The sequence below is a fragment of the Talpa europaea genome (genome assembly GCF_964194135.1).
Source record: "Talpa europaea genome assembly, chromosome: 10".
Classification (NCBI taxonomy): Eukaryota; Metazoa; Chordata; class Mammalia; order Eulipotyphla; family Talpidae; genus Talpa; species Talpa europaea.
This window is the reverse complement of record NC_140077.1, coordinates 9,346,347-9,371,202: the sequence shown is the minus strand read 5'-3', so window position 1 is coordinate 9,371,202 and position 24,856 is coordinate 9,346,347. Positions and strand designations below refer to the sequence as shown.

The window sequence follows — 24,856 nt, the reverse complement described above, 5'->3', positions numbered from 1 at the left end:
CTCAACAGTAAAGTCATCTGTGCGGGAGCCTATCTCTCGCCCCTCAGGCAGACTTGACTTGAACCACTGTCCACAGAGGTGCTCCCCGAGAGCTCTGAGAATCCCCAGCTTTGAACTTCGACTCCCTCTAGCCCTCCCTTGGCTCACCTACCAGCTAGGATTCTCTCTCTGCGCTCACCTGGATGTCTCCTCCCCTAATTTATACAAAGTACTGAGGTGGTGGTAAATTCTGGAAGGTTTGGAGAGAAGGGGAGGAGTTACTTTTGAAACAAGAGTGACCTGCCCCTGGGAATTGTCACTGGTCACTAGGGGCAGCCCCACCCGCACATGCCACCTGGACTTCCCACCCCAGCCCTCCAGGTCCGAGCTCTTTCGGCCTCCTCCTGAGCTCCCAGGGAGCCATGGCGGAGAGACTTAGCTCTATTTTGGTTTTCTGGTCTAGGAGACCAGGCCTGGAGGAACTTCTCAAGAAGCCTATGAGATGTTCTCCTTAATATAGGCAATAACTGCCCTAAAAGGAATTCTGACTCCAACTGTAAAAAATAATAATTTCTTGCCTTTACTGTTTAAATCCATCTGAACCAATGACCATCATCCCTCATTAAAAGACTCGATATGATTCATTTTCGCTTAAGACATAAAGATAAAAACAAAAACTAACTGAGAAGCAGGGGACCCTCTTCCTGGTGTGAATTACATAAGTTCACACCCAGAAACAGTTCACTTCAGCACACACACACACACGCATGTACCACATACACACACGCCAGGGAATAATACTCAGATCACTTAGAAGGCAATTACTTCCCAGCTCGAAAATACAGATGAAGCTTCCACCAGAGGTGGTGAAACTGGCCCCAGTTCTAACCTGAACTCAGGGTTTTCTTTCTCACCTGCTGGCCTCTTTCTACATCTGTGGCAGCTGGGTCTTCCGTGCAGCAGACCCACGGTGCATCAGACACGCTGAAGATGGAGCCAGGGAAATGCCTGCAAAGGATGAAGGGGCGGTGGGAATCCCTCAGAACCACAATGCAGGTCTGTCACCCCTGAAAGGAGAAAGGGAAGGAAAGAGGGGGGCAGGGAGAGTCTCAGACTCAGGAAAGGTCTGCAAAGTCCTGTAGGTGGCGGAGGAGTCCCCAGGGGAAGGTGGCCCTTGACGGGAGCCTTCCTTGAGCCGGACAGCACGGGTACCTTGTCACACTCAGTCATTGGCTGAGGGCAGCACAGAAGCGTGGCCTGTGCAGGAAGCCACCATGGGCTGAGGAGTGGCTGCTGGGCAGGCATCGCCTCCGCCCCTGCAGGGGGGATCTGGGGGGCTCACGTCTGTGGCCACCAAGGCTTCCTAATTTATTCCTTTTCCAGTTTCACGGGAGGTGATGCCAGTTTGGTCATGTCCAGTTGAATTTAGTTATGTAACTTCATACAGCAAACATCTATGGAGCCTCCATTACCGTATTCCAGACATGGCTCTTGCCACTAAGGACATGAAATAAAGATCTACTCATCCCCCTTATCCGTGGATTCTCTTTCTGTGGCTTCAGTTACCCACTGTCAATCGTGGTCTGAAAATTTTATGTACAATAATAATTTTACTGAAAAATTTAGAAATAGTTTTCTCGAGACAAAAACGTCTGTGGAATTAAGAACTCAGCTGGAGCCAGCCCTACAGTCCCCTGGAATTCACAAGATTGTTCTTTCACGAGATGCCAAGTTATCTGTATATTCTGAACTGGAAATTGGAAGAGAAAAGGAGGCCGTTGTTTGGCTGGAGGAAAGCAGCCATTAGCTCTTCTATCTGGGTCTGGGGATGTGGCAGATGATGACTGGCAAGCTCAGTCTGTACCTTTGTGACATTCAGGACCCCCATCTGGAAAACAGGAGAACCAGCTGGTAGAAATAAAGTCATCATTTCAAAAGAGCCACAGATTTGTTTGCCTTTGAATCCTGCCGTCAGTCCCTGAAGCCGTCAGGGATGTTAGTTCTTTCAACCTATATCAGGTGTTGTCTACAAGCCTCACTTACAAATCTTTCCTTCTGGTGTAGGGTGAATTCCTTGACCTAAGAGGCTTTAAAGGAGAAGCAGCTTAGATCCAGGTCTTCCAAGGGGTTTTATCTGATTAATTCCCCCAAAGCATTAAATTGACGCCAGTGCATTAGACTGTCTATGGTGTACAGTGACATGACAGATAAGGGGTTTCCTCGCCTCCTTAGGAAAGAAGCATGCTCTATGTCCAAGAATGGTGACATGAGAACAAAGGTAGCAACTCTGTATCCCAGGCCTGACTGAACTGAATTCCTGTATTTAGCTACTGCCACGGAACAATCCATTACCACACTCAGGGGCTTTAAACAGGAGGCATAGTCGGTGCTCACAACTCTCCAGGTTGTCTGGGTGCTGCTTCTCATTGTGGCTGATTCTTTCATGTGTCTGTGATTGAAACAGGTTGTGTCCACAGAGCTGCTATTCTTGGCTGGATCTCTCACATCCTTGGGGCTGGCTGACTTTGGGCTGGTCCAAGATGTTACTGCCATCACATGCAATAGCGCAATCAAGTCCCACATCTAACTTACATTCCATTTGGTGGGGGAATAAGTTCCATTTGTTGATGGACGATACTGCAAGATCACATTGCAAAGGGCCTGAAGAAGGGGTGAGGGTGAGGACGGTGACCATTTTCACAATCCACTCATCACCGTCTCTCATGTGTTTGGCCATCCTCTGGGAAGCCCAGGGTTGAGGAAAACAGGTTGACTGTCAGAGGGTTTTCATAGCAATGGGCCAACCCCAGGCTCTAGTCACTGGCCTCTCGACTATCATCAGAAGCAAGGGTGATTTTGGTTAATTTGCTTTTGACTTTTGTAGAAAACCAAGTGCCCCTAGCAAGTGCACTTAAACCACCAGTGCTGGTAAATTCCAGATGGTTTCTTCTATCCTAAGACAACGCCACAGTCTGACCAGATTTCCTGATGCCCTCTTTTTCCACCATTAGATCATCCTGCACCTCTTCCTGCGTCAACACTGCAATACCCAAGGGAAGCATAAGTCCTTTGACTTCCTCACAGTCTCCAGAGCACCCGACCACACGCACAGACATGCAGAGCTGAGACGCCTCTGTGTTAGAGGGGTCCACTAGCTGGCTCAGGCCTGGCGGTTTAGGGGGAAATAGCTTTTCCATTTCAACGTGGTCTATGTAAGAATCTGCCTTATTCTGTGTAGTTGACACTCAACAAATCTCCTTGATAACTTGCTCGGCGTAACTGAATATTCAACAACTCCTGCATCCCTCTGTCTTCACTGCACTCAAATCCCATCTCATCACTCAATAGCTGTGTGACTTTATAGGCAATTTTCTTGCCTCAGTTTCCACATCTGTAGAGGGGAGCAAATAGCGTGCCCATCGTGGGGATGTCATCAGGCTCCCACCAGGTGACACCTCCAGGGCCCCTGCCTGGGCCAGGAAGCCACCGCCACAGCTGCCAGCTGCTGTTTGTGATCACCCCAGCGCTGTTCTTTCCGCTTCTTAACAGGATGCCCTTCACTACTGCCACACGTTTTGGTTATTCACGAGACGGGTAAACATTGATATTGTGGCATGTTTACTTGGGCAGGAGTGGAGCAGCGCCCCTCGAGGAGGCTTATCTGCCTGTCGTGTGAACTGGCCAGGCTTCTCACAGATGCATGTCTGGGGTGACTGGTGACGGCCTCCCGGGGCCGAGTCTTCGAGGACAGGTGTGCACGCTTCAGGGGCCCTGGGGAAAGGCACAGGCATCCAGTGACAGGTGTTTTTCAGGGGTCCCAAACCCAGCTGCTCAAAATTATTGTGAAAAAATATTATTGTGAGATGATTAAAATAACTGCTTTTTTAAAAAAATCGTTTTTGGGGGGGTTGGTTCATTAAATAGCAATAGAGAACTGGAAGAGGTAGCTAATGGGGGAGAGTGGTCAGAACTATTTGGGGGGCTGCTGAATGTCTCCTCCACTCACAATTAGTGTTATTATAATCCATCTATCTATAGACAGAGAGAGAGCGGGTGGGAATGATGGGGGGAGGGGAGTAGGGAAAGGGAGGGAGAGACTTCCCTGAACTCTCAGTTATTTGAGGGGAGGGCATTTCCCCCTATTCTGAGTGAGAAGAATTACCCCCCATTATTAGAGTTTGCTGCTGTGCCTTTGTGGGGCTTATAAAACTACTTGGTGATGACAAAGAAAATTGGAAAGTGGAGTCAGTTAGCTCCTAATTACACAGATAGGTACATAGGTGCAAAGTTAGAGACTTTTCACCTCCTTTCAATCAAGCATTCTTTCATCTTCCCTGACATGTGGGAAGGTCGACCACCATTACACCATTATTAATCTTCGTGTGTGTGTGTGTGTATTTGTGCAGATTAAGCCTGAGTGCACACAGCTTGTTCTGTTATCATTTGCCGTTTCCTTGAAGCAGCGTCCAAACGATAAGGCTGGAGTATAAAAAAAAAACAGCCTGGGTACTTGATCCAGAGGGAAGCAATGTCTGGAACATCCCACAGGGTAAGTCACCTTTGCCATTTCCCCAGCAGCTATGAAGGAGAAGCCAGGCAGAGAGCCTCAACTTCCCGTGAGTCTTTGCTCATGGCTCGGGTTATGCCGGTGAGGCTGAGAATGTCTGAATCTATTGCAGATGCTGGGCATCTGGACCGTTGCGCTTTTCCTGCTGGGAGCAGCCAAAGGTAAGAAGCAGCATGCCCGCTGCTGGGGAAAGGCTTCCATCCAACATTACTCATGCCAGAGAAAGCCTCAGCCCTGGTTCCACCAACTTCCAGGTTCTAGAAAGAGGTGGGAGGGGCTCATGGCCTCTCTGAGAGAAGAGGAGGTTGGAGGGAGACCTGCTTCTGCCCAGAGGCCTGGCTTCATGCCTGGGTGCTACAGGCCAGACTTCTCTAGGTAAAACATTAAACAGCTGTTCAGGTTAATGCAGAGATTTATCAGCTCCCACATCACAGGGTGGATGCTGAGGGTAAGGAGGGTATGGGCGGGGCAGAGGGAGGTTGTCCACAGTCTCCAGACTGTCCCCAGGCAGGGGAGTGACCAGCCCTGAGCAGCAGTGACCGATGTCCCAGAGCCCAGCCTAGGGAGCTAATTCTGATTGGAATCTTCCTTTCTCTCCAGGAAAGGAAGTTTGCTATGAATCCCTTGGCTGCTTTTCTGACACTGAGCCCTGGGCTGGGACTGCAATCAGGCCCATGAAAGTTCTCCCCTGGAGCCCCGAGAAGATCGGCACCCGCTTTCTGCTCTACACCAACGAGAACCCAAACAACTTTCAAGTGAGACCTCGGTTATTGTAGTCACTGTAACTGGGCGAGGGGCTGTGCCCACCCTGAAGAGCAGGGGTTCCTTATCTATGGGCCCTCCTCCCCCGCCATGCTCTGTCCCATCCCATCCCATCCCTCTAGCTGCCCCCCAAGTCTAGTGAGACCTGGATGAGTAGGTTTTTAGTAAAATGTTGACTTGACTCAATGCATAGCTCACATTTGTCAGAAACTCTGACTGGCTACATGATTCAGTCTAAGGCAAAGAACTTGCCATCTACCATGATCCCTATGGAAGGTAAGACAGCGAGCCATGGTCTAGCCCCAGCAATGGTAGTGATTCCTGACTTGGGGAGATGGGGCAGGGAAAGGGAGGTCACGGTGGGCTTCCTGGAAGAGGAGGGTTTTGTGTTAACCTTTGAAAGATCAAGGCAGAGATGGAAAGGGAAAGACAGGCCTGAGTGCTGGGCTGTAAAAACATGTGAGCCTTCTGTGTTTGTTCCAGAATATCCAGCCCTCTGATCCATCGACAATTGAGGCTTCAAATTTTCAAACAGACAGAAAGACCCGCTTCATCATCCATGGCTTCATAGACAAGGGAGATGAGAGCTGGCTGGTGGACATGTGCAAGGTAGGCATGCCTCTGAGCCACGTGACCAGCTCTGCCCGTTACTATCTCCATCTCTTTATGCAATCCAAAAACGAGCTCAGAAACAGGAAATCTTTATATATTAGATATCTCTGTGCAATTATGCGCCTCTCTTTCCCAAAATAAGAATTCTCTTCCACATTTCTGAACTCACATCTGTAGCCTGAAGCAGTAGCATGAACAAACACTTCCACCATCTCATTTTGGGTTAGATTAAGGCTGTTTTCTCTGCTCCCATTTCCAGTGATGGTGTCTTGTATTCCTATGAATGAGAGGTTATGTCATTGTTGTTCAAATCTTTCCCCCATCCCTGAGAGTCTAGATGTGTTGCAGTGACAACTTACCTGAAATATGGAGGACTAAGATTGACTGGATAATTAAAATGGCAGAGTAAAAAGTGCCTAGATGATATGGATTAATAATACAGTTTCTGTTGGCCAAAGGACAGACAGGAGAACACACACATGTACACACACACATACACACTCACTCCCTCCCACCTAAAAACTTGGTAAAGCCCAGGAGCCTGGGGTGGAGGCAAGATCAGTCATTGACAGTGATATCAAGAGTTTGCAAGGACTCCTAATTACATAGGCGTGTCCATAAGGACACTTAGACCTTTGTCACCAGAGATGCAATTCCCACCTCCCCCATCAACCTTATAGAATTTGGTTTTAAAAAACATAAAAACACAACAAACAACAAAACAAAACTAGAGTGGCCCGCTTTGAACTCATTTAGAAGCTAAAGAATGATATTGATTTGTTGCTCTCACTGCATTTACCCTGAGGAATAACCTCTAATGGGCAACAGGATTTCTAACACAGTCCAGTCAGTCTTAGCAGCCCGGGCTAAGATAAGACAGAAGAGCCAGCAGTGATTGTCAAGAACCATTTCTGAGCTCTGGTGGAATGTGATTTCGTGGGTCCCCCTTATAACACCCTGCTATCTCTCCAACACCAGAACATGTTCAAGGTGGAGGAGGTGAACTGCATCTGTGTGGACTGGAAGAAAGGCTCCCAGACCACCTACTCGCAGGCCGCCAACAACGTGCGGGTGGTGGGTGCCCAGGTGGCCCAGATGCTCAGCGTGCTCTCGGTGAGTGGCCGGCAGAGGAGGCCCACAGCACCCCCTGGCCTCTGCTGTGTAACATGCGAGTGGGAGTTACATACGTAAAGAAGTAATGGGAAAACTTGCTATTTCTCTCAGTCTTCTAAAGCTCTGAAATCTGCCTTAATATTGACATACTAGTGAAAGAAAAGCAGCAGTAGCTAATATGTAAGAGGTAGAGACTTTTATTATCATCTTTAGTTGACAGACTGGCAAACTAAGGCCCGGAAAGTTTAACCAGTTTGCCAAAAAAAAAAATTGTGGAATATAGGAATTGTCAAAATCCAAATGGATTCTGTGTGGGGCAAAAGACATCACTGGCAAGAGAACCAAATGGAACCAAAAGGAAGTATGCGTGGTTGGCATGTACCAACTCCCCGGGTCCGAGGATATGATCCTGTTGATATTGGGAAATTTCTTTTGTCACAATCAATTCAGCCGTTCCTTTCTATCCTGTTCTTTCATTCTAATGAATTCCTTAAGTCATTAGTTCTTTCAATTAAGTCACTAATTCTTCCTGATTATTTTCTATACCAGCTAAAGGACCCACTCATATCTGTCTTACAGTTAAAAGAACCGTTTGATTCTAGTTACTTCTGCACTAGGGCAGAACTCATAGCCCGTGGTGTTTGTGTTAGAGGCACTTAAGACCAGTGCATTTGGGTCAATATCTCTGAGACCAACATGTGTAAACAGTTGGTAGCTTTATGTCATTAATTTATCTGATATTTTGGGGACACAGTGTCAGGAGCTCTGCTAGAGGCAAAGAGGAAGGTTGAGTTTCCGGGAATTTCCGTGAAGACTTGCAGTGACAGTAGAGCATGATCAGGGTTCTGGTGGAGGGGACTACAGCACTTTCTGGGAGCACATGGGGGCCAGCTAGTCCAGATTGGGGGGGGGGGTGATGATTAAGGATGTCTCCCAGGAGAAGACATCTAAGTTTGGAGCTGATGGATGGGCTGTGTTCCTGTGTACTGGGCAAGTGCATGGGGGGCGGGGATGGAGACCACAGGAAGAGGGGTCTGAAGTGGACTTAGGTAAGAAAATAGGACATACTAGAGATGATGAAAGTGTAATGAAATTTTTGGGTGGAGAAAAATCTAGAAAAACAGGTGTCGAGTGAGGAAAGCTCTGAACCTCAGAGTATGGGCTTGAGCATGATGGAAGGTTTTCAGCGGAGGAGTAACACCGGGTTTGCCTATTTCATAACACAACTCAGAAATGTCCTGAAAATACCATCTTTCCTCTCCAGACAAACTTTAACTACTCACTTTCCCAAGTCCACATTATCGGCCACAGCCTGGGAGCCCATGTAGCTGGAGAGGCAGGGAGCAGGACTCCAGGCCTGGCCAGAATTACAGGTAAGACCTGAGAGACAGGACCCCAGATTTTATCACCAATGTGTGGGGACATACCCTTCACACCCCAGAATATGATGCTGGAATCCTCGTGTAATGCACAACGTTGAAACTCTATGACCCCATATTCCCCCCAGGGCCATGTCACTGCACAAATACAGGTTATGGTATCTTTTGTATTGGGCAGTGCTCAGCGTAGGCAACTGTATATCTTGGTCGTGCTGGAACCTACAGATTTATTTTTCAGTAACACTGACTGCCTCTTTTAGGGTTGGACCCTGTAGAAGCAAGTTTCGAGGGTACCCCTGAAGAGGTTCGCCTGGATCCCTCTGATGCTTCATTTGTTGATGTGATTCACACAGATTCAGCTCCTCTGATCCCATTCATTGGTGAGCCCTGATGCTCTGCCTGCCACCCCATGCTTGTGTTTAACCAGGAGATCCCTGTTTATGCAAAGCTCTTTGCTGTTCTAAACATTTCAGGTTTTGGAACAAACCAACTCATGGGTCATCTTGACTTCTTCCCCAATGGAGGAGAGGCCATGCCTGGATGCAAAAAGAATATCCTGTCACAAATCGTGGACCTTGATGGCATCTGGTCAGGTAAAACCAGAGCAGAGCCCGGGCATCACTACCCTGGAGGGAACAGCACCTTTCCCATAGCAAATCTTAAACATGAAAACACAGTGCTCTTTGAAAATATGCATTGCCCCTTCTGGAATATTTCCAAAGGTCCAGCTCTGTGTCACTTATCGCTGCTCAGCTCGACTAGTTTTGCACTTCCTTAAAAGCCTTCTATGGGTGTCTTGAAGCGCCCGAGCCACCTAGAGTCACAAAACCCGTTGTTTAAAGTTACAACTCAACAATCCATGGGAAACTCCCTAACAAAGAAAAAAATACCATGAAATTCAACATCCTAGAGCTCACTAAGAGAGTTATTCTGCCAGTTCTCCCTTGGGAGTCAGTGACACAGTTCCAGCTTATGTTAACTGGCTTCAGTTCTGTAGACAAAATGAGAATGTTCTGGTCACATCCACAGCAAAGCCATATGCACCTCACAAGCCCCCCTTCTAGGTGGGTTGGGAATGAGAGACAATCACGGGGGGAAGGTGGAAAGGTTAGAGCAGACGCTGTGCTCTCCCAGGTGCTTATTCTTTATCATTGACCAGCACATCTGGAAGAAAGGGCTCCCTTATGAGACAACTCTGACTTAGCATTTACTAAGGCCAAAAGGAAATTGGGCAGGTGAAGTTTTCAACCAACATTAAAATATCCTTGCCCTGCTTTTGTCATGCCTGGGAGATCATGTCACACCTGATTGTCTCTTTGAGGTCCTCAAGTAGGCGCCTGGGACGCAGGATGGAGCAAAGTTTAGAGGCAAGGACTCCAGTACCAGACGGCTTTGGGTTCAAATCCCAGCTCTGCCACTTACTCTGCAGTCCATAGTTTCCAACGGATGGTTGGATGCAATGAGGGATGTTATGGGACCCACCTCCTAGGGAAGGAAAAGATTTAGAGACAAAACAGGACATTGTTAGGCACACAGAACGCAGCCTCTCTATGTCAGCTGTCATTACTGTGGCTGAGTTGGGGGCTTATCTTACATTTCTGAAAATATAGCACCACTATGTTTTGGAAACATCCCACTTGGGGAGAGAGACAGTGAAGTGGCTGTGACCCCGGCCACCTGTGCAGATTCCTCATTTGTTTCCCCAGGAACCCGGGACTTCGTGGCTTGCAATCACCTAAGAAGCTACAAGTATTACTCGGAAAGCATCCTCAACCCCGACGGCTTCGCTGCCTTCCCCTGCGCTTCCTACAGGGCCTTTGAGTCTGTAAGCTCGTGTCCTCTGTGGGGTTGTTGAGTCCCAAGATGGGACAGCTGTCCTGCCTCACTTGGCATTTGCAGCTACCCTTTCACCAGTTTCTGACCTCTCCTTACTCATTTTGCATTGAGTGGATGTCACGGTCCCATGGAGCAGAGGGGGAAAACTGTAGGCTAAAATTCCAGATGCTGGAGAGAAGGACTCTGGGAAGTCAGGGAGGAACAGCGTATTCAATGATCTAGAAAGTCTTCCTACAGGGAACCGTGTTTGATTTGGGCTGCAAAAATCAGAGTTTAGAAGAACGATAAGCGTGTATTTTTCTGACAAGTGTAGAGCAAGAACATAAGAATGTGGGAGAGAATTTGCATGCCAGGGAGGAGAACAGGTGGATTCTGGGGTTCTTGTACACTAGCCTGGGAGTTCAGGAGCAAACTGTACATGGGGCCAGGCCTTTTCTGACTCATCCAAGCCAGTGGTACATCTCTCCCCAACCCCACATTCAGCCATATCATGTTGGCAGCCTGAAATTGGCCAACATCAGAGCATTTACGCCATGGAGACTGGTAAACACTACAACCAAGGCTTTTTGTTCCAGAGTGAGCTGTTAATCTTTACCAGCACATCAGTCAATGGAAGGTGTAATTGATCGTAACTTGAGGTCCAGGCATAAGTATTTTTCTAAAGCTCCCTCAAGTAATTCTAAGGTGATGTGTGTCAGACTGGGGAAGCCAGTCCTGGGTGAAGATAGTGTAGCAATCATCTATTCCAATCCCCTTCCTGTCACAATGGAGAAACTTTGCTCCCCCAGAGATGTAGATCATAAAAGACAAATTCACACCTTACAGTCTGATTGATCTGTTTTCATTAGGACAAGTGCTTCCCCTGTCCAGATGAAGGGTGCCCCCAGATGGGCCACTATGCTGATAAATTTGCTGGCAAGACAAGCGGGGAGCAGCAGAAATTCTTCCTGAACACAGGAGATTCTAGCAAATTCGCTCGTAAGTGACTCTCCCACCCCAGTAAAGAAAATTGAGTTTCCATTACAAATGAAGGCTTGCCTCTAAACTGAAGTATTGGTGGACTCGTTTTGATTATGTTAGGAAAAGGACACATTTACTCAAACTATTTCATTTGGGATTTAGAAAGCATCTGTTTGTCTTGCATTTTATTCGTATGGCAAGAAATGAGTGAAAGCAGATTTCATCATGAATGGGATAATAGCAATTTACGAGTTTCTATGACCATCTACCCTGAATTTTCACCATTGCATAGTTCATTGTTCTTTTCATTTTTAAAATTGTGTCATATACACCTGTTGTTCTAATTCATGCAACAAACATTTATTTGGTACCAGCTCTTTGCTGGCACAGCCCCGAAAAGAAGCCCAAATCCAATATCCCCATTTTGCCCCTGATGTGTCCCTAGAGTTAGGGGGATCATGCCTCTCTAGTAGGGGTTGGAACCAGGAATCAGGAAGGGGAGCTTTCTTTCAAATAGGACAGAGAGTGAGACCCAGCATGCTTAAGTCACTTTGTGCCTCTTGACAGTTGTCTGAGATGCTGCACTAAACAAAGAGACTGTGTTATATAAATACAGAAATACATGTCTTTTGCAGTTTTATTTTTTTTTAAGATTTATTTATTTATGCATACAAGAACTGGAGTACAGTCCAGAGGCATGGGGTGGGGGGTGAGAGAGGATTCCCCAGAGAGAGTGGGGAGCAGAACAGGCAGGTCCACTGAAATACACTGCTGAGGGGAGCAGCAGGAGAGACAGGAGAGGTCTGCTGCACCATGTGGGTAGCTCCCCAGCCGGGGATTGAACTTGTGCCGCAGTAGCTGCCGACAGCTTCACAGGTTGAGTCTACCCTTGCACTACCAGGGAGGCCCCATTTTGCAGTTTTAAGTCAAGTTTATAGAGATATAATTTAATCCAGCACAATCCACCCTTTCTCCTATATGGTCCTATGAAGTTGTGATAAATGAATAATCACGTGACCATCGCCACAACCAAGATGTAGAACATTCCCATCCCTGTGCACATAACTTCTAAAGACATTGATGAATCAGCCCTCCCCCTGATATGGTGATGCTTGAAACCCTTGTCCATATTTTCAGTCAGCAAATTAAACATCCAAAAACCATATATATTCATTCTTCCACCAATATGTCATGGCCCACAGACTGTGCTAGCCATTGGGAATCCAGAATGAGCAAGATACTCCACGAATGATATTTATAACCCTGCAGAGAAGACAGAGACGGAGTGAGCAGCTCCAAGTGTGTGGGCTCCACAGGTAGCTGCTGTGGCCTTGGAGACAGAGGCCTGGCCCTGTCCAGAGCAGGGGATGGGGAAGCATCTCTGAGGATGTGAGGGGCGAGTCGGAGTTAGGGAAAGGATTGTGGGGGGAGAAGGAAGGGGGCTGTGAATGTGTGTGTGAGAGTGTGTAATTGCACATGTATGTGTGTAAACGTGTATGTGTGAGTGTGGGAGGGTGTGGATGTGAGTGTGTGTGGTTATATGTATATAGGTTTGTGTGCTCATGGGTGCTGGGCTTGTTCGGGTCTAAATCTGGGTGAACGCTGAGGCCTGCCCAGTGCTGGACACTGCCTGGGGCCCTGGACATGCAGAAATAAGTGTCTGCCCTTGTGCTCCTGGACTGCTCTCCTGAGCTAACTCTCAAAGTGGGGACGAGGCCTTGTTCCTTCTCTCTGCACCTCACCTCACTGTCACTGCAGAGCAGGGCTCCGCCAGAACCCTGCAGACGGGAATGTTCTGTGCTGTCCAACAAAGCAGCCGCCAGACCCTGCATGGGCGTGTCAGCTCTTGGAAAGCACCTGGTGAAACTGGGGGCTACCATTTTCATTTGATTTCACTTAGATATTAGTTTAAGCAGCCATATGTGATTAGTGACATGAAGAGGGGAGTCTGCATATTTTCCCCTATAGCCTAGTTTGAGCTGTAGACTCACATGCAGAATCCTTCACAAGCCTCCGTGGGCCCAAGCTGCCATCTGGGTCAACCATCTTGTGCATGAATTAACTGAGCTCTTTTCCATCCCCTGTGCAGGCTGGAGATACCGAGTTTCCGTGACTCTGTCTGGAAGAACAGCCACCGGTCAGATCAAAATTGCTTTGTTTGGAAATAAGGGCAACAGTCACCAGTACAACATCTTCAAGTAAATTTCCTGTTTTAGGATCATGTCTTACTTTATATATGCAGCCTTCAGATCCATGCTTTTAAATGCTTGTTGTCTCTCTGTCAAAGGGGTTTAAATTATTTAATGCTTCTAATGATTTCTTGTCTCCATTATAAATCCAGACATTTAGTTCTTTCTCTCTTAATAGATCCGATTTTTAAAAAATAAATCTAGATATCGTGCTTTCTAATGAGCAGAGTAACATATGCTTGTTGTGTTAAACTAAGTGGATCATTTGTTACTATGCAAATAATTCTTCCAGGGAAAAATAATCTGGAAGAATGATATCATTTTCTATAAGAGAGTTTTGAGGGGGGTTTATTTGTGTTTGCAGGGAAAAAATTAAGTAGTTTGAAGCTGCTGATACATAACTGGCTTTTTCCAATTTTTGATCCTTCATTTGAGAATTGATTTGGAAAAGTAATCCCATTCATTTAGAGTAGAAAAGAGTGGCATGGCCTTTCGGTGGTCATTGGAACTTCTTTCTATGAACACAATGTTTTTATTTCTCTATTTCAAGGGGGATAATCAAACCAGGCTCCACCCACTCCAAAGAGTTTGATGTGGAGCTGGATGTTGGAACAATTGAGAAAGTCAAGTTTCTCTGGAATAACAATGTGGTAAACCCAACCTTCCCCAAAGTGGGTGCCGCCAGAATCACCGTGCAGAAGGGAGAGGAGCGGACAGCGTAAGTACCTGTGCCTGAGGGTGTTTGCGGAAATCTGTGTTGGAAACTCACCCCAGAAACTTGGCTATGGCTCAATGGGAAAAGCTGCTAAGACCCTAACACATACAAGTGTTCCTTCTTCTCCACAGGTACAACTTCTGCAGCGAAGAAACTGTGAGAGAAGATGTTCTTCTCACCCTCACACCCTGTTAAGCCACAGGCACCATGTACTCGCTGAGTTGGCACCAATAAAACCTCCATCTGCACCTATCTCCTCAGTGTCTGTCGCTGATGTCAGCTGGCCTCTGAGGGGACACTTGGGGACTGGACATTTCAAAGACATCCTGCACAGACATTTTTCCCAAGGCCAGAGTCACGGGATGAGGAGGGGGTATAATCTCTGTGTTAAATTCCTGGTCTACCTCACCAATACACACCTGTTTTTCCCCAATGTCCTTGTCCTCATGCCCTTTCTCTCCTCACCTCTGGGGTGAGAGGCAGCAGAAGTAGAGTGGGTGTACAGGGGCCTCACAGAGCCTTGAGCCTCATTCCGCATCTTACAGGGGAGGACGTTGAGGTCCAGAGAGGCAGAAGGAGCTGTTCCAGTGCAGGGTCAGCCCCTGACTGACCCACGGCTCCTCCCTGTCTCTGTCATCCCCCTGAGAAAGGCCCCGTGTGGCCTCCTTGTGGTGATGAAACTGCTTCCTGGCCCTCATCAAGGTGTCCCAGCACACGGAGACTGTGGGAGCATGTTTGCAGAGTGAAAACAGGCTCCCAGCCCTCCTCGGAGCACCCCTCCCCCCATCCTGAGCCAAGGCTGCCTCAGAGTCCTCTGCCTGTGTGTCCAGGGCTGGGCCTGGTGCTGAGAAAATATGGCTTCTGAGAAGGGGGCCCAGCACAGGACCCTACAAAGAGGGACACTTGCGTCATTCCCTCAGCCAGGGCGCCCAGGAGCCCTCAGACAATCCCTCTCCCTGGGTCCTGCCCACACAGGTGTCCTTCAGAGTGGCCCAGCCTGCCCCATGACAGTCCCCAGGGGCTTTGCTGGACCAGAAAGTTCACCCCTCCCCTGAGTGTCTCCCTCTTGATCACCAGGTCTCACCCTCCACAACCTCTATTTGTAACCATCAGTGGCATAGCAAGCTATACGTGAGCTTCAAACTTGAGTGTGAGCGGATGCCAGCTGCCCCTAGGTGACGCTAGGTGGTGAGGATGGAAGTGGCGGTGATGAAGGCCTCGCTGGCAGGGCAGGGGTGAGCCCTCAGTAACAGTGGTCGTCAGGAGGGGAGGTCCCGTGGGGAGCCGGAGCGGGAGAAAACAGAGCCCCGGCAGAGGCGCTGCTGTCACAGTTCTGTCCAGCACTGACTGCACCCTCATCCAGGGCAAGGCAGTACCCTGTACTCCACAATCAGCAGAATGTGGATGCTGCCAACACTACCACACACCAGCTTGGTGCCAGGCACTGGAGGGAAAGGGAAGCAGAGGCTTTAGTCAGTCTTAGAGGCATGCATGATAGGAAGGAGCCCAGCGCCTGAATAGGCACAGCCTCTATGGATAAAAAGCAATGGCTGCCCCAGGTGAAAATGGCTGAGACAATGGAGGGAGCAGGACGGAGAAGGCTCCAGAGCCATTGGATCTGGGCCCAGGCTCGTGGGACAATGACCTACTGAAACGGCAGGCTTGGGGGCCAGCTAGGAGGAGGAGGTGCTGCAACTATCCAGGCAAGAAGTGAGAGAACCAAAGGAAGGTGGTGAGTACAAGGGAGGTAAAATGGAGGGGCAGGACTGGTCGGTCATGATGCGAGCCCTTCTCCCTGGGCAGCCTGCCTCCCCTGCTCCCCAGACCAACACTTGGGGGAAATGATTGTAGAACAAGGAGGAAACTGAGAAGAAGGTGAAGCTGAGAAAGGAGAAACCAGCTGGGGAGGTTCCCCAAGACTATTAGGGAGTCAAGAGTTGCCCTGAGCCTCCAGGTGATCTGTGATGGCCCAGGTATTAACGGAAGGCATGGGGTGGCCACAGGCGCCAGAACCTGGGCATGCAGTCAACGCAGACCCAAGCTAGAGAGGGGCCAGACCCCTGTTCTCTCCACCTGCATCCCTTTCCTCAAAGCTATGTCCTTTAATCAGATGTGCAGCTGGAGAAAACCCCCAGGCGGCAGAACTCAGCAGGTTCCAGGATCACTGCCATGAAACTTGACAACTTATCAGTGTGGCCATTGAGCAGCTACTTCCTGACACCACCCAGGGGGAGACCAAGCTGAGCCCCCAGATCCACACCCCAAACACACTGATGGGATGATGGGGAATTTGGGACTCTCTGGGGCTATTCTGGAGACACACCTGCTGTGTCTACGTGACCCCGACCAAATCTAGTCAAATTTCCAGGTTTCAGGGGCTGTGTGGGGCCAGTTTGACTAGACTTTACTTTCATTTTAATTTTCAAATAACAAAGGTGGTGCCTTGATCGGAAGGCACGCGGATCTAGGGTATGGAGGAAAAGAACAGACGTGCTCATAGCAGCTTACTAATGGAACACTCAGAGGGGCCTTCAGGCTGCTTGGAAGCAATCAGAAGACCTAGCATTTGGGATGCTGGCTCACCACGTCAGGTGACCTTGGGTAAGGAGTTTCCACCTCCTCCAGCTTTCTCCTCTTGTAAAAGGGAGACACCAGCCCCGCCCCGCCCTCCTGGTGCTGTCTCTTACAGCTCTGACAAGACTCAGCAGCACCGTGGGAAGGGAGGGCCCCGAGCATGAGGCAGTGTGCTGAAAGGTGAGCATGGCACCCTAAGGACGGTGGTACAGCTGCCCCCAGCCACCCAGAAGGCTGGGGACACAGGACATGGGGCCCACGGATCCATAGCAGTGCTGATAAAGGTTGGCTTCGTGCTCACCCAACCCAGGCCCCGCGTGCTCACCCTGAGGAGCATGTTGGGGCACAGGGGGGAATTCCCCCACCCCGTCTGAGTTCTTCTAAGTCTGGCTGGACAAGCAAATTTGGGACGGATTTGCCGGAGTCCAGCTCCGACCGGGGCCAGGTTTCCGCAAGGACGAGATGGCGTCAGCGAAGTGGGGGTATGAGGGGAGGGGAGATGAGGTAGGTGAGGTAGTGAGGAGACCCTGACACTTGATCAGGGTGCAGACGTCTCCCGCTGAGGGTCTCAGTGGAGCTTTATTGATACATCAGAAATTGTTATTTGATCATTACATCATGCAATCATGATTGATTTTACTTTTACATTGCTTCAGAATTTATTAATGATCATTAACAGTGCACCGTCCTTTTTTTAATTTTCCCAGTCTATGATTAACGTGGTCACTTGGTTTCATTAACTTGGTTACATTGTTTCCCCAGGTGATGTATGTAATTCAGAAAATAGAAACAGGTGCTATAGCAACGTGATCCATACAGTCGAGCTAGGTAACTAAAACAGGGCTAAGCAGGAGGTGTAAAATCCAGGGTGGCTTCCTATTTTCTATATAGAACCAAAGGGTCCCGGTGCCATGGGAACAGCATGTGGTGTGTTTCTCTCGGACCATTTCACCTGCCAGGGTGCCTCAGGGCCCTCTCTAGTGGGGACTTTTATTGGGTTCTGTTCCATCAGTTCTATCAAGTGTGGTTTGTGAGAGAACTCAGTGTTACTCATGGTAACTGAATTACAAGTTGGAGGACGTGGAGAATATTGGAAACCGTATCATTGTCAATCATGTTGGAAGGTACATTTTTTTCAAACTACTGAGGTGTGCATTACCTAAACTGGCATTGATGCCAACGCTCATTGTGTTAGTCTAAAGCTTATAGAAAATTTCCATGGTTTCAATAACTGGCACAAACAAATGAAAGGAAGTAGCAGGAGCCAGCTATGGAGGTTTCTGACTTTTCAGAAATTTCTCCCATGCCCGGACCTCGTCAGACAGCGTGGGTAGCATGGCCCACGCCACAGATTCACTGGGGAAAAGGCCAAAAATCAATACCACATATGGAGAATGGATGTGGTTGTAAATCTGTAAGACAGACCAGAGGTATCCATGCTGTGCTTAGGGAGCTGGGGCATCAAGGAAAGAGAAGGGGAGATGTCACATGACAGATAAGTAGGGGTGACCTCACCCCTGCTCCTAGAGTGAAGATAAGATTCTCAGACAGAAAGGGCGTGTTGACAAATAAGCCTACAACTGATGAAACCCAGCAAGCCGCGTTCTAGGTCATGAAGGGGGAAGAGCGATCACTTCTCTGATAGGAGAAGGGCAGAAGTTTAGGGAGTGGCGATATCTTCATTGCTTAGGGAAGGGAGAAGGTCTCAGGCCAGGACAGAAGCTTCTTCTCAGCCTCCAGGACCCTCACTACTCGCAGCCCAAAACCATCTGCACCCCTTAAGCAGTAGGGGTGAGAGACCGAGGCCCACAGGGTAGTTCCATGCCAAGGTGACAAGGGTCCTACTCTGGCCGCCTTGAGGACAGCCTCTCTGACCCTCTGGAAGGAGGGAGAAGGGAGACTGGCCCCACATGCACGAGGCTGGCTGCAGGACCTGCGGGCTCAAGGATCTGTGGGAGGCACGCTTGAAGGCAACCACCTGAGGGCCTTCCTGGCTGCAGAGCAGAATCATCTGGGAGCTTAAAACAGGCAGGCCCTACCGTGACTGGTTCCAGAACAATCCCAGACATGGCATTTTTTTCCTTTTTTTTTCCTTGATTAATCTTTATTTATAATAGTTGTATCTATGTTCTCTGCACAGAGATCATTCATTTATTTATTTAGTTCCATTGTTTTACATCTTTGTTAATGTTTTGACAAGATAGGACATTCCCCGCCCCCCAGGTGTGGTCAGTGTCGCTCTCCCACCACCAAAGCACCAGAGTTCTCCGCCTTTCTCACCCCCTCCCCTCTCCCTCATCCTCTCTTCCTCCCCTCGAGGATGGTTCAGATCCAAGGGCTGGTTTTAAAGTTTGTCTTGGACACTTTGCTTGGTTTCTCCAGCCCCAGGCGATTCCAAGAAGCTCACCCTAGAGAGAGTTTCCTGAATCTCCACAGGAGTCCTCTGCTCTGGACCTCCAGGTAAGCTCCTCTCTGAGAATGTATTGATTCTGTGTTTTCATTTTAATCATAATCCGCTTTTTAAACTGCTAAAGAGATCGAGTTTTTTCTTTGTTGGGGTAACTTGCAGAAAGACTTGCTTCTTGAGTTGAGCAAATAAAGCGAGGTTAATGTTGCCCAGGGCCGAGAGAGCCTTCAGCAGGGATGGCTCACCTGTATTTGCGCAGTGCTCAGAAGTCTTGCAGATTAAAAATGAGAACAAAATGTCCAATGTCACAGGCTCAGTGTAATGGCAGGACAGGACATGGTGCAGATTTCTAATCCAGCAGACCACGTAAAGGAGAAGTGAGTCCTGGAGCCCTCTGTGGCTTTTCAGGCTTTTATTGGGATTTACCAGGTACAGGGCAGGCAGGGGTGCTGGGGGGCCGTGAGGCTGGCAGGCCTCCCAGCCCCCAGCAAGTCTTTACTCTGTCTGGACTCTCCGGCGTTCTCTGGTGGCCTTGTCCTCTGCTCCTCTCGTGGTTCTGCTCTTTCTCCTGGCATCCCCGTGACACTACCCTCATAAGCCCAGTCTTAGCCCAGGTATACCCACTTATGCATGCCCACACCCTACTCCAAGTGCCCGCCATCAGGCACGTATTCAGAACCGAAGGGATCCATCATCAATCCTAATGGAGGGAGGGCAGGAAAGCCTGACACTCTTTCTCTTACCCCACACTCAGACAGGAGGGAGATTTGGAGGGATCTCGAATGAAGGAGCAAAAGTGATACGTGGGAGGCAGGGAAGGCTGGAGGGCGTCAGGCTGGGCCCTTACTAGATCCTTGGGGGATGGAGATTCAGACCGTATTCTTGGCAGGAGGGACCACGAGTGCAAAAACTCAGAAGAGAGAACAAGCAAGTTCACGTCACTGGGGAAGGGCTGGGGCGAAGGCGGCAGAGGTCGCTGGTGACCCCAGCTGCCAGCTAGGGCTGCCACAGCAACAGACTGCAGATGGCTGACTTCAACAGTAGAAATGCACTCACCGTTCCGGAAGCTGGAAGTCCCAGACGGAGCTGTGGCAGGCTTGGTTGGTCCCTAGGGCTGTGAGGGAGACTCTATTCTTGGCCTCTCTTTGGGTGGTTGCTAGAAGCCTGTGCCATCTCTTGGTTTGTAGAACATCACCTCGAGCCTTCCTTCATGTCCATGTGGCATCCTCTGTATGTGTGTCTTTGTGTCCAAAATCCCCTTTTATATGAGGATGTGGCTCATACTGAAATAACCACCCGAATGACTTCATTTTCCCTCTGTAGAGACCCTATCGCGAAACAAGGTGAATTCAGAGGTTCCAGGGATTAGGATGCCAATATATCCTGGAGGGGTTGGGGTGAGGACACACTCAACCTACAACAGAGGCCAACCTTCCAGGCCTGGCTTAGGAGTTTGGACTCCAGCTACATCCTGACCCCTCCCCAAGTCATTCTCTTTATATAAAGCCGAAGTAGGTGGCCAGCATACAAGGCCTCTTGGATGTGCTTTTTCTTCTTTGCACATTTGACAACCTGGGATTGTGTAGTTATTTGTAGGTGGTGTCTGCTCCAGGGACCATGAGGACAGGACAGGAAGAGGCCTCCCGGTCACTGTTGTGCCCTCCAAGCTGGAAGAGCACCAGCATGCTGCTGTGGTCACAAAAAAAAAAAAAAAAAATGAATGGAGGCTCCAAGGAGCCACCCAAGGAGGAACTTTGGGCCTGGGGAGGGGTGAGGCCTGCTGCTCAAGGGCCAGGACAGGCAAGCAAGGGGAGGAGACAGATAAAAGAGGTGTAAGGTGAGGTGCAGACAGATTTCAATGAGAAGTGGGGTGTGGGAGGAGAGGATGCAAGCCCCACTCAGCCCCCGAGCAGCCTCTGGGCCAGCTGGCAGGTCTCCCCCAGGTCCTGACCCTCTTACCAGCCAACATGTGGCCAGTGAGTGACTTTTCCCACAGGTGCTAACCTCCTCTTCCTTCCAAGGGCAAACAGCTGGCACAAGCTCAGGCCTTCTCAGTGCCCCAGAGAGGAGAGGGCGCTGAGCTGGCCTTGCCTTGGGCCACCTGGGGTCCCTCTGGCCCACTGTGGGCCTTCCTGCCAGATACCAGTGGGTCTGCCCCCAAGCACTGGTGAGTGTGGCAAGAGTGCTCAGCCTTCCTGATGGGGCTCAGATGCTGTGTTCCTTTGGGTTGACTCTCACTTGAACAGGAGGGGGTGTTCTTCCAATTGGATGCAATTTCTAGAATTAATTGTGGGATCCGAGATTTGAAAAGGACTTAGATGTAACTCATCTCGGTTAACCCTCACTTGAGGCCCCACCCGTGTCCACCCGAGGCCAGGGGCACCCTCCCCACCAACAAAGCCCTCTTCCCTTTTCTAGAGATTCCAAACTTTGCAAAGTTTGTCCTCAGATTGAGCAGATCCGCCTGCCCGAGTCCCCCGAAGACAAGGCTGACCACCACCTGCCTTAGCGCAGAGCTGGGGAACTGGCAAGCGTAGGAATCGCTTCTCACCTAAGGGAATAGGAAGACCCTGTTCTTTTCAGTTCTACCCCTTAGAGTGATCTCTGACCAGACGAAGCCCCACTGGGCACTCAGTGAGAAGGTTTCCCTGATTCCTTGATGAACCGAGGAGACTGTAGGCCTTAGGACCCACGGATTACCTCTAAGGACCTCCCCAGACCTCAGGCCAAAATTACAAGCAAGTCACAGAATGCACTGGCTGCTGTTAGTATCCCTGCAAAACCCCATGCTGGAAGAACTAGAGGACCAAAACCCTCTCCTGATAAGGACCTGTAAGGTAAGGGCAGGACTGGGCACAGTGCAGGTTTTCTGATCCCATGCAGACCGGGTAAAGGAGGAGTCAGAGTCCTCAGTAGTTTTGCAGGTTTTTTATTTGGGGTTCACCAGGCATATGGCAGGCCTCCCAACCCCCAGCAAGTCTTTACTCTATCTGGGCTCTCTGGCGTTCGTTCTGCTGCTTCTACTGCTGCTCCTTCAGCTTCTGCTTTGACTTCTACTGCTGCTCCTGCTGCTGCTGCTGCTGGCGTCCCCGTGACGCCGCCCTTAAAAGCACAGACTTAGCTCAGCTGAATCCCATCTACCTATGCCCACACCCTATTCCAGGTGCCCGCCATCAGGCATGCATTCAGGACAAGGATCCATCATCTATCCTGATGGCGGAAGGGCAGAAAAGCCTGACATTTTCTTTACCCTACAGGACCCAAAACCCTCCTCACCTTTAGGAGGACAGGTAGAAAAGGTAGGTGCCAAAGGCCTAGCGAAAGAATAGTAATAACAATAGTAATAATTAAAACAACAACAACAACAAAATTAGCAAGCAACCATAAATCAGAGACATTCTGCGAGGGGAGAGGAGGAAAAGGGACCAAAACAGGGGAGAGTAGGGGGAGGGACTATGGTGACGGTGCAAGGGTGAATTGGTGGTGGGAAATTTATGGGGACTACACAATGATGTAAAAGATATAAAGAAAAAAAAGAAAAATAATAAAATATTTATTGCTATGTAAGTAAAAAAAAAACACAAACAAAAAAACAACAAAGGTCTAGCAAATCCCCCCACAGAGCAGGTCCCTGGTCCACTGTGCCCACCCTCCCTCAGGGAGTCCAGTGACCGGCTGCACCTGTCAGGGCCCCAGTGGCCCCCACTCAAAGGGCTTATCAAATAGCGAGACACTCCATAGAGGCAGCCTCCAGGACACAGAGCAAGGAGAAGACAGCAGGAAACACCTGGAAGTCATCCAGCTCACCAATCCATGAGTCATCAGCCACCAATGTTCTGTCTTTCATCCAGCAATTGCTTAATAATCACTAATGTCTGCCAGGCACTGTACCAGGCTCTGGTGACACAGAAATGACTCTGCAGATCTTGACCCTGACACAAAGGCAAGATCTAAACGAACAACTGATGTAATCTAATGACCAATCTGGGTAGATCCCATGAATGGAAAAATAAGGAATATATTAAGACATGTAAAGGAAGAGCTGGCTCAGCTTTGGGCATTCAAGAATATTCCTTTGAGATGAGCTAATTAAGCAAAGCAGTGAGGGATAGCATCAAGTTAAGCAGGGAACAAACAAGTAAGAGTTGTGTGTTTCAGGAAGCAGAAACACTATACAAAGGTGGCACAGTGCCCAGATGGGCATTTTTCAAGAAACTACACAGGGGTGGCCAGCAGGTGTGCCTGAATTCATCAAGTGAGACTCCAGGGCAAGGAGGGAAGTAAGGCCCAGTTGCGCTGCATCCTAAAGGCTGCAGTAAGGAGTGTGGATGTTTCCCCAAGAATGATAGGCAGCCACTGGCCCCATAAAGAGGGTCTAGGGCTATAGAGAGGACCCCCCCCCCCCGCCATGGACATTTCTAGGGGCTACATTAGGCTTCAAAGTCACTGAGGCATAGTAACCCCATTCAGTCCCATACCCCTTGACTTTCCTTAACCCATTTGAGAAAGAGAAGTTCATTCTTTGGCTTCCAAACACCTCCAACCTCACAGTTCTCAGAAGGGAGTTTGACCATAAAAGATGTCATTTTTCTTCATTTGAACCCCACAGGAAATTGCTGGCAATGTTGGTGCTTCTGAGCTCCATCAAAGGCAGGAGTAGGGTGTGAAGCAAAGGGGACTCTCACCTAGTTGCTAGTGGGAGTTCACATGGGTACTGCCACCTTGGAAAGGGGTTTGGCAGCTCCTTCTAAGGATAAGCACACACATACCCCAGTGCCCAACAATTCGAGTCTGGGCATAAGCCTGAGAGAACTGGGTGCCTGTGTCTACCAAGAGACCTGTACTAGACTAGAATGTTCCTAGCAGCATTGTTCAGAATAATCCCCAAATTAGAAAGAACTGACAGGTCCACCGAACTAGAACTGACAAACCAACTAAAATATATCCCCATGGAAATAAATTGTTGCAACACAGGCATGAAAAGGAGCCAACCGCTGATAATACAACATGGGTAGGCCTCAAAAATGCATGTGAATGAAGGGAGACACCAACATATCTCTGTTTATATGCAATTCTAGAGCAGACCGAGCTACAGCCTAGAAACAGAAGCATGGTTTTGAGGTGGTGGTAGGATTATAAAAGAAACTTCTGTTGCTGGAAATGCTTTCTATCTTGATCTGGGACATAGGTGTATACATTTGCCAAAACCTTCAGCTTTAAACTTAAGATGTATGTTCTTTGGTGTATCTAAATTATATGTCAATTTGAAAAATTGCAGGGTGGCCCCTGGTTATCACCCAGGTTCTCCCGGTGAGGAAGGAAAGAAAACACTTCTGTTTTCTTTCTGCCTTATCTCCAGTTCAAGGTACAGTCAATGCAACTCAAATGCTTTTAAAATACACTATATTTTTTCTAAACACAGTATTCACTTGATTCTTTTTTTTTCCCCCACTTGAGTCTTTTGAGTTTCTCCATCAGCGGGACTTGTATTCTCTGTCCAGGCACATTGAAGGGCTGCTCTCCACCCACCCCACCCCATAGTCAGAGAGGACTATGTTTTCACAAGCAAGAACTTCCACTCAACCTTAGCTCTTTAGACTTCTAACCCCTGCACAGCTCTGGCCAGGTGACAAGACAGGTGTGTGGTTTGTCCTTCTGAAGAGTTTCAAATGGAGGCAAAGCAGCTTGGTGCTCCTCTGTTATCACTGGGGGAGCACAATCTTTTGGCGGCTGCACCTGTGGGTTTAGGGTAATAGCACTCTG

The 24,856-nt window shown here is 48.8% G+C and overlaps 1 protein-coding gene across 1 annotated transcript; it reads left to right on the top strand.

Moving 5' to 3' along the window:
- Positions 1-4,507: 4,507 nt before the first annotated feature.
- Positions 4,508-14,307, top strand: LOC311178351 (inactive pancreatic lipase-related protein 1; the record flags this gene model as incomplete). The annotated part of the gene is made up of 13 exons (XM_084244878.1): positions 4,508-4,528; positions 4,659-4,707; positions 5,147-5,301; positions 5,792-5,917; positions 6,899-7,033; positions 8,298-8,406; positions 8,673-8,792; positions 8,886-9,005; positions 10,119-10,237; positions 11,097-11,226; positions 13,298-13,406; positions 13,948-14,115; positions 14,244-14,307. 13 exons carry the CDS (start codon positions 4,508-4,510, stop codon positions 14,305-14,307), a joined length of 1,425 nt encoding a protein of 474 aa, XP_084101004.1.
- Between the last annotated feature and the right edge of the window lie 10,549 nt (positions 14,308-24,856).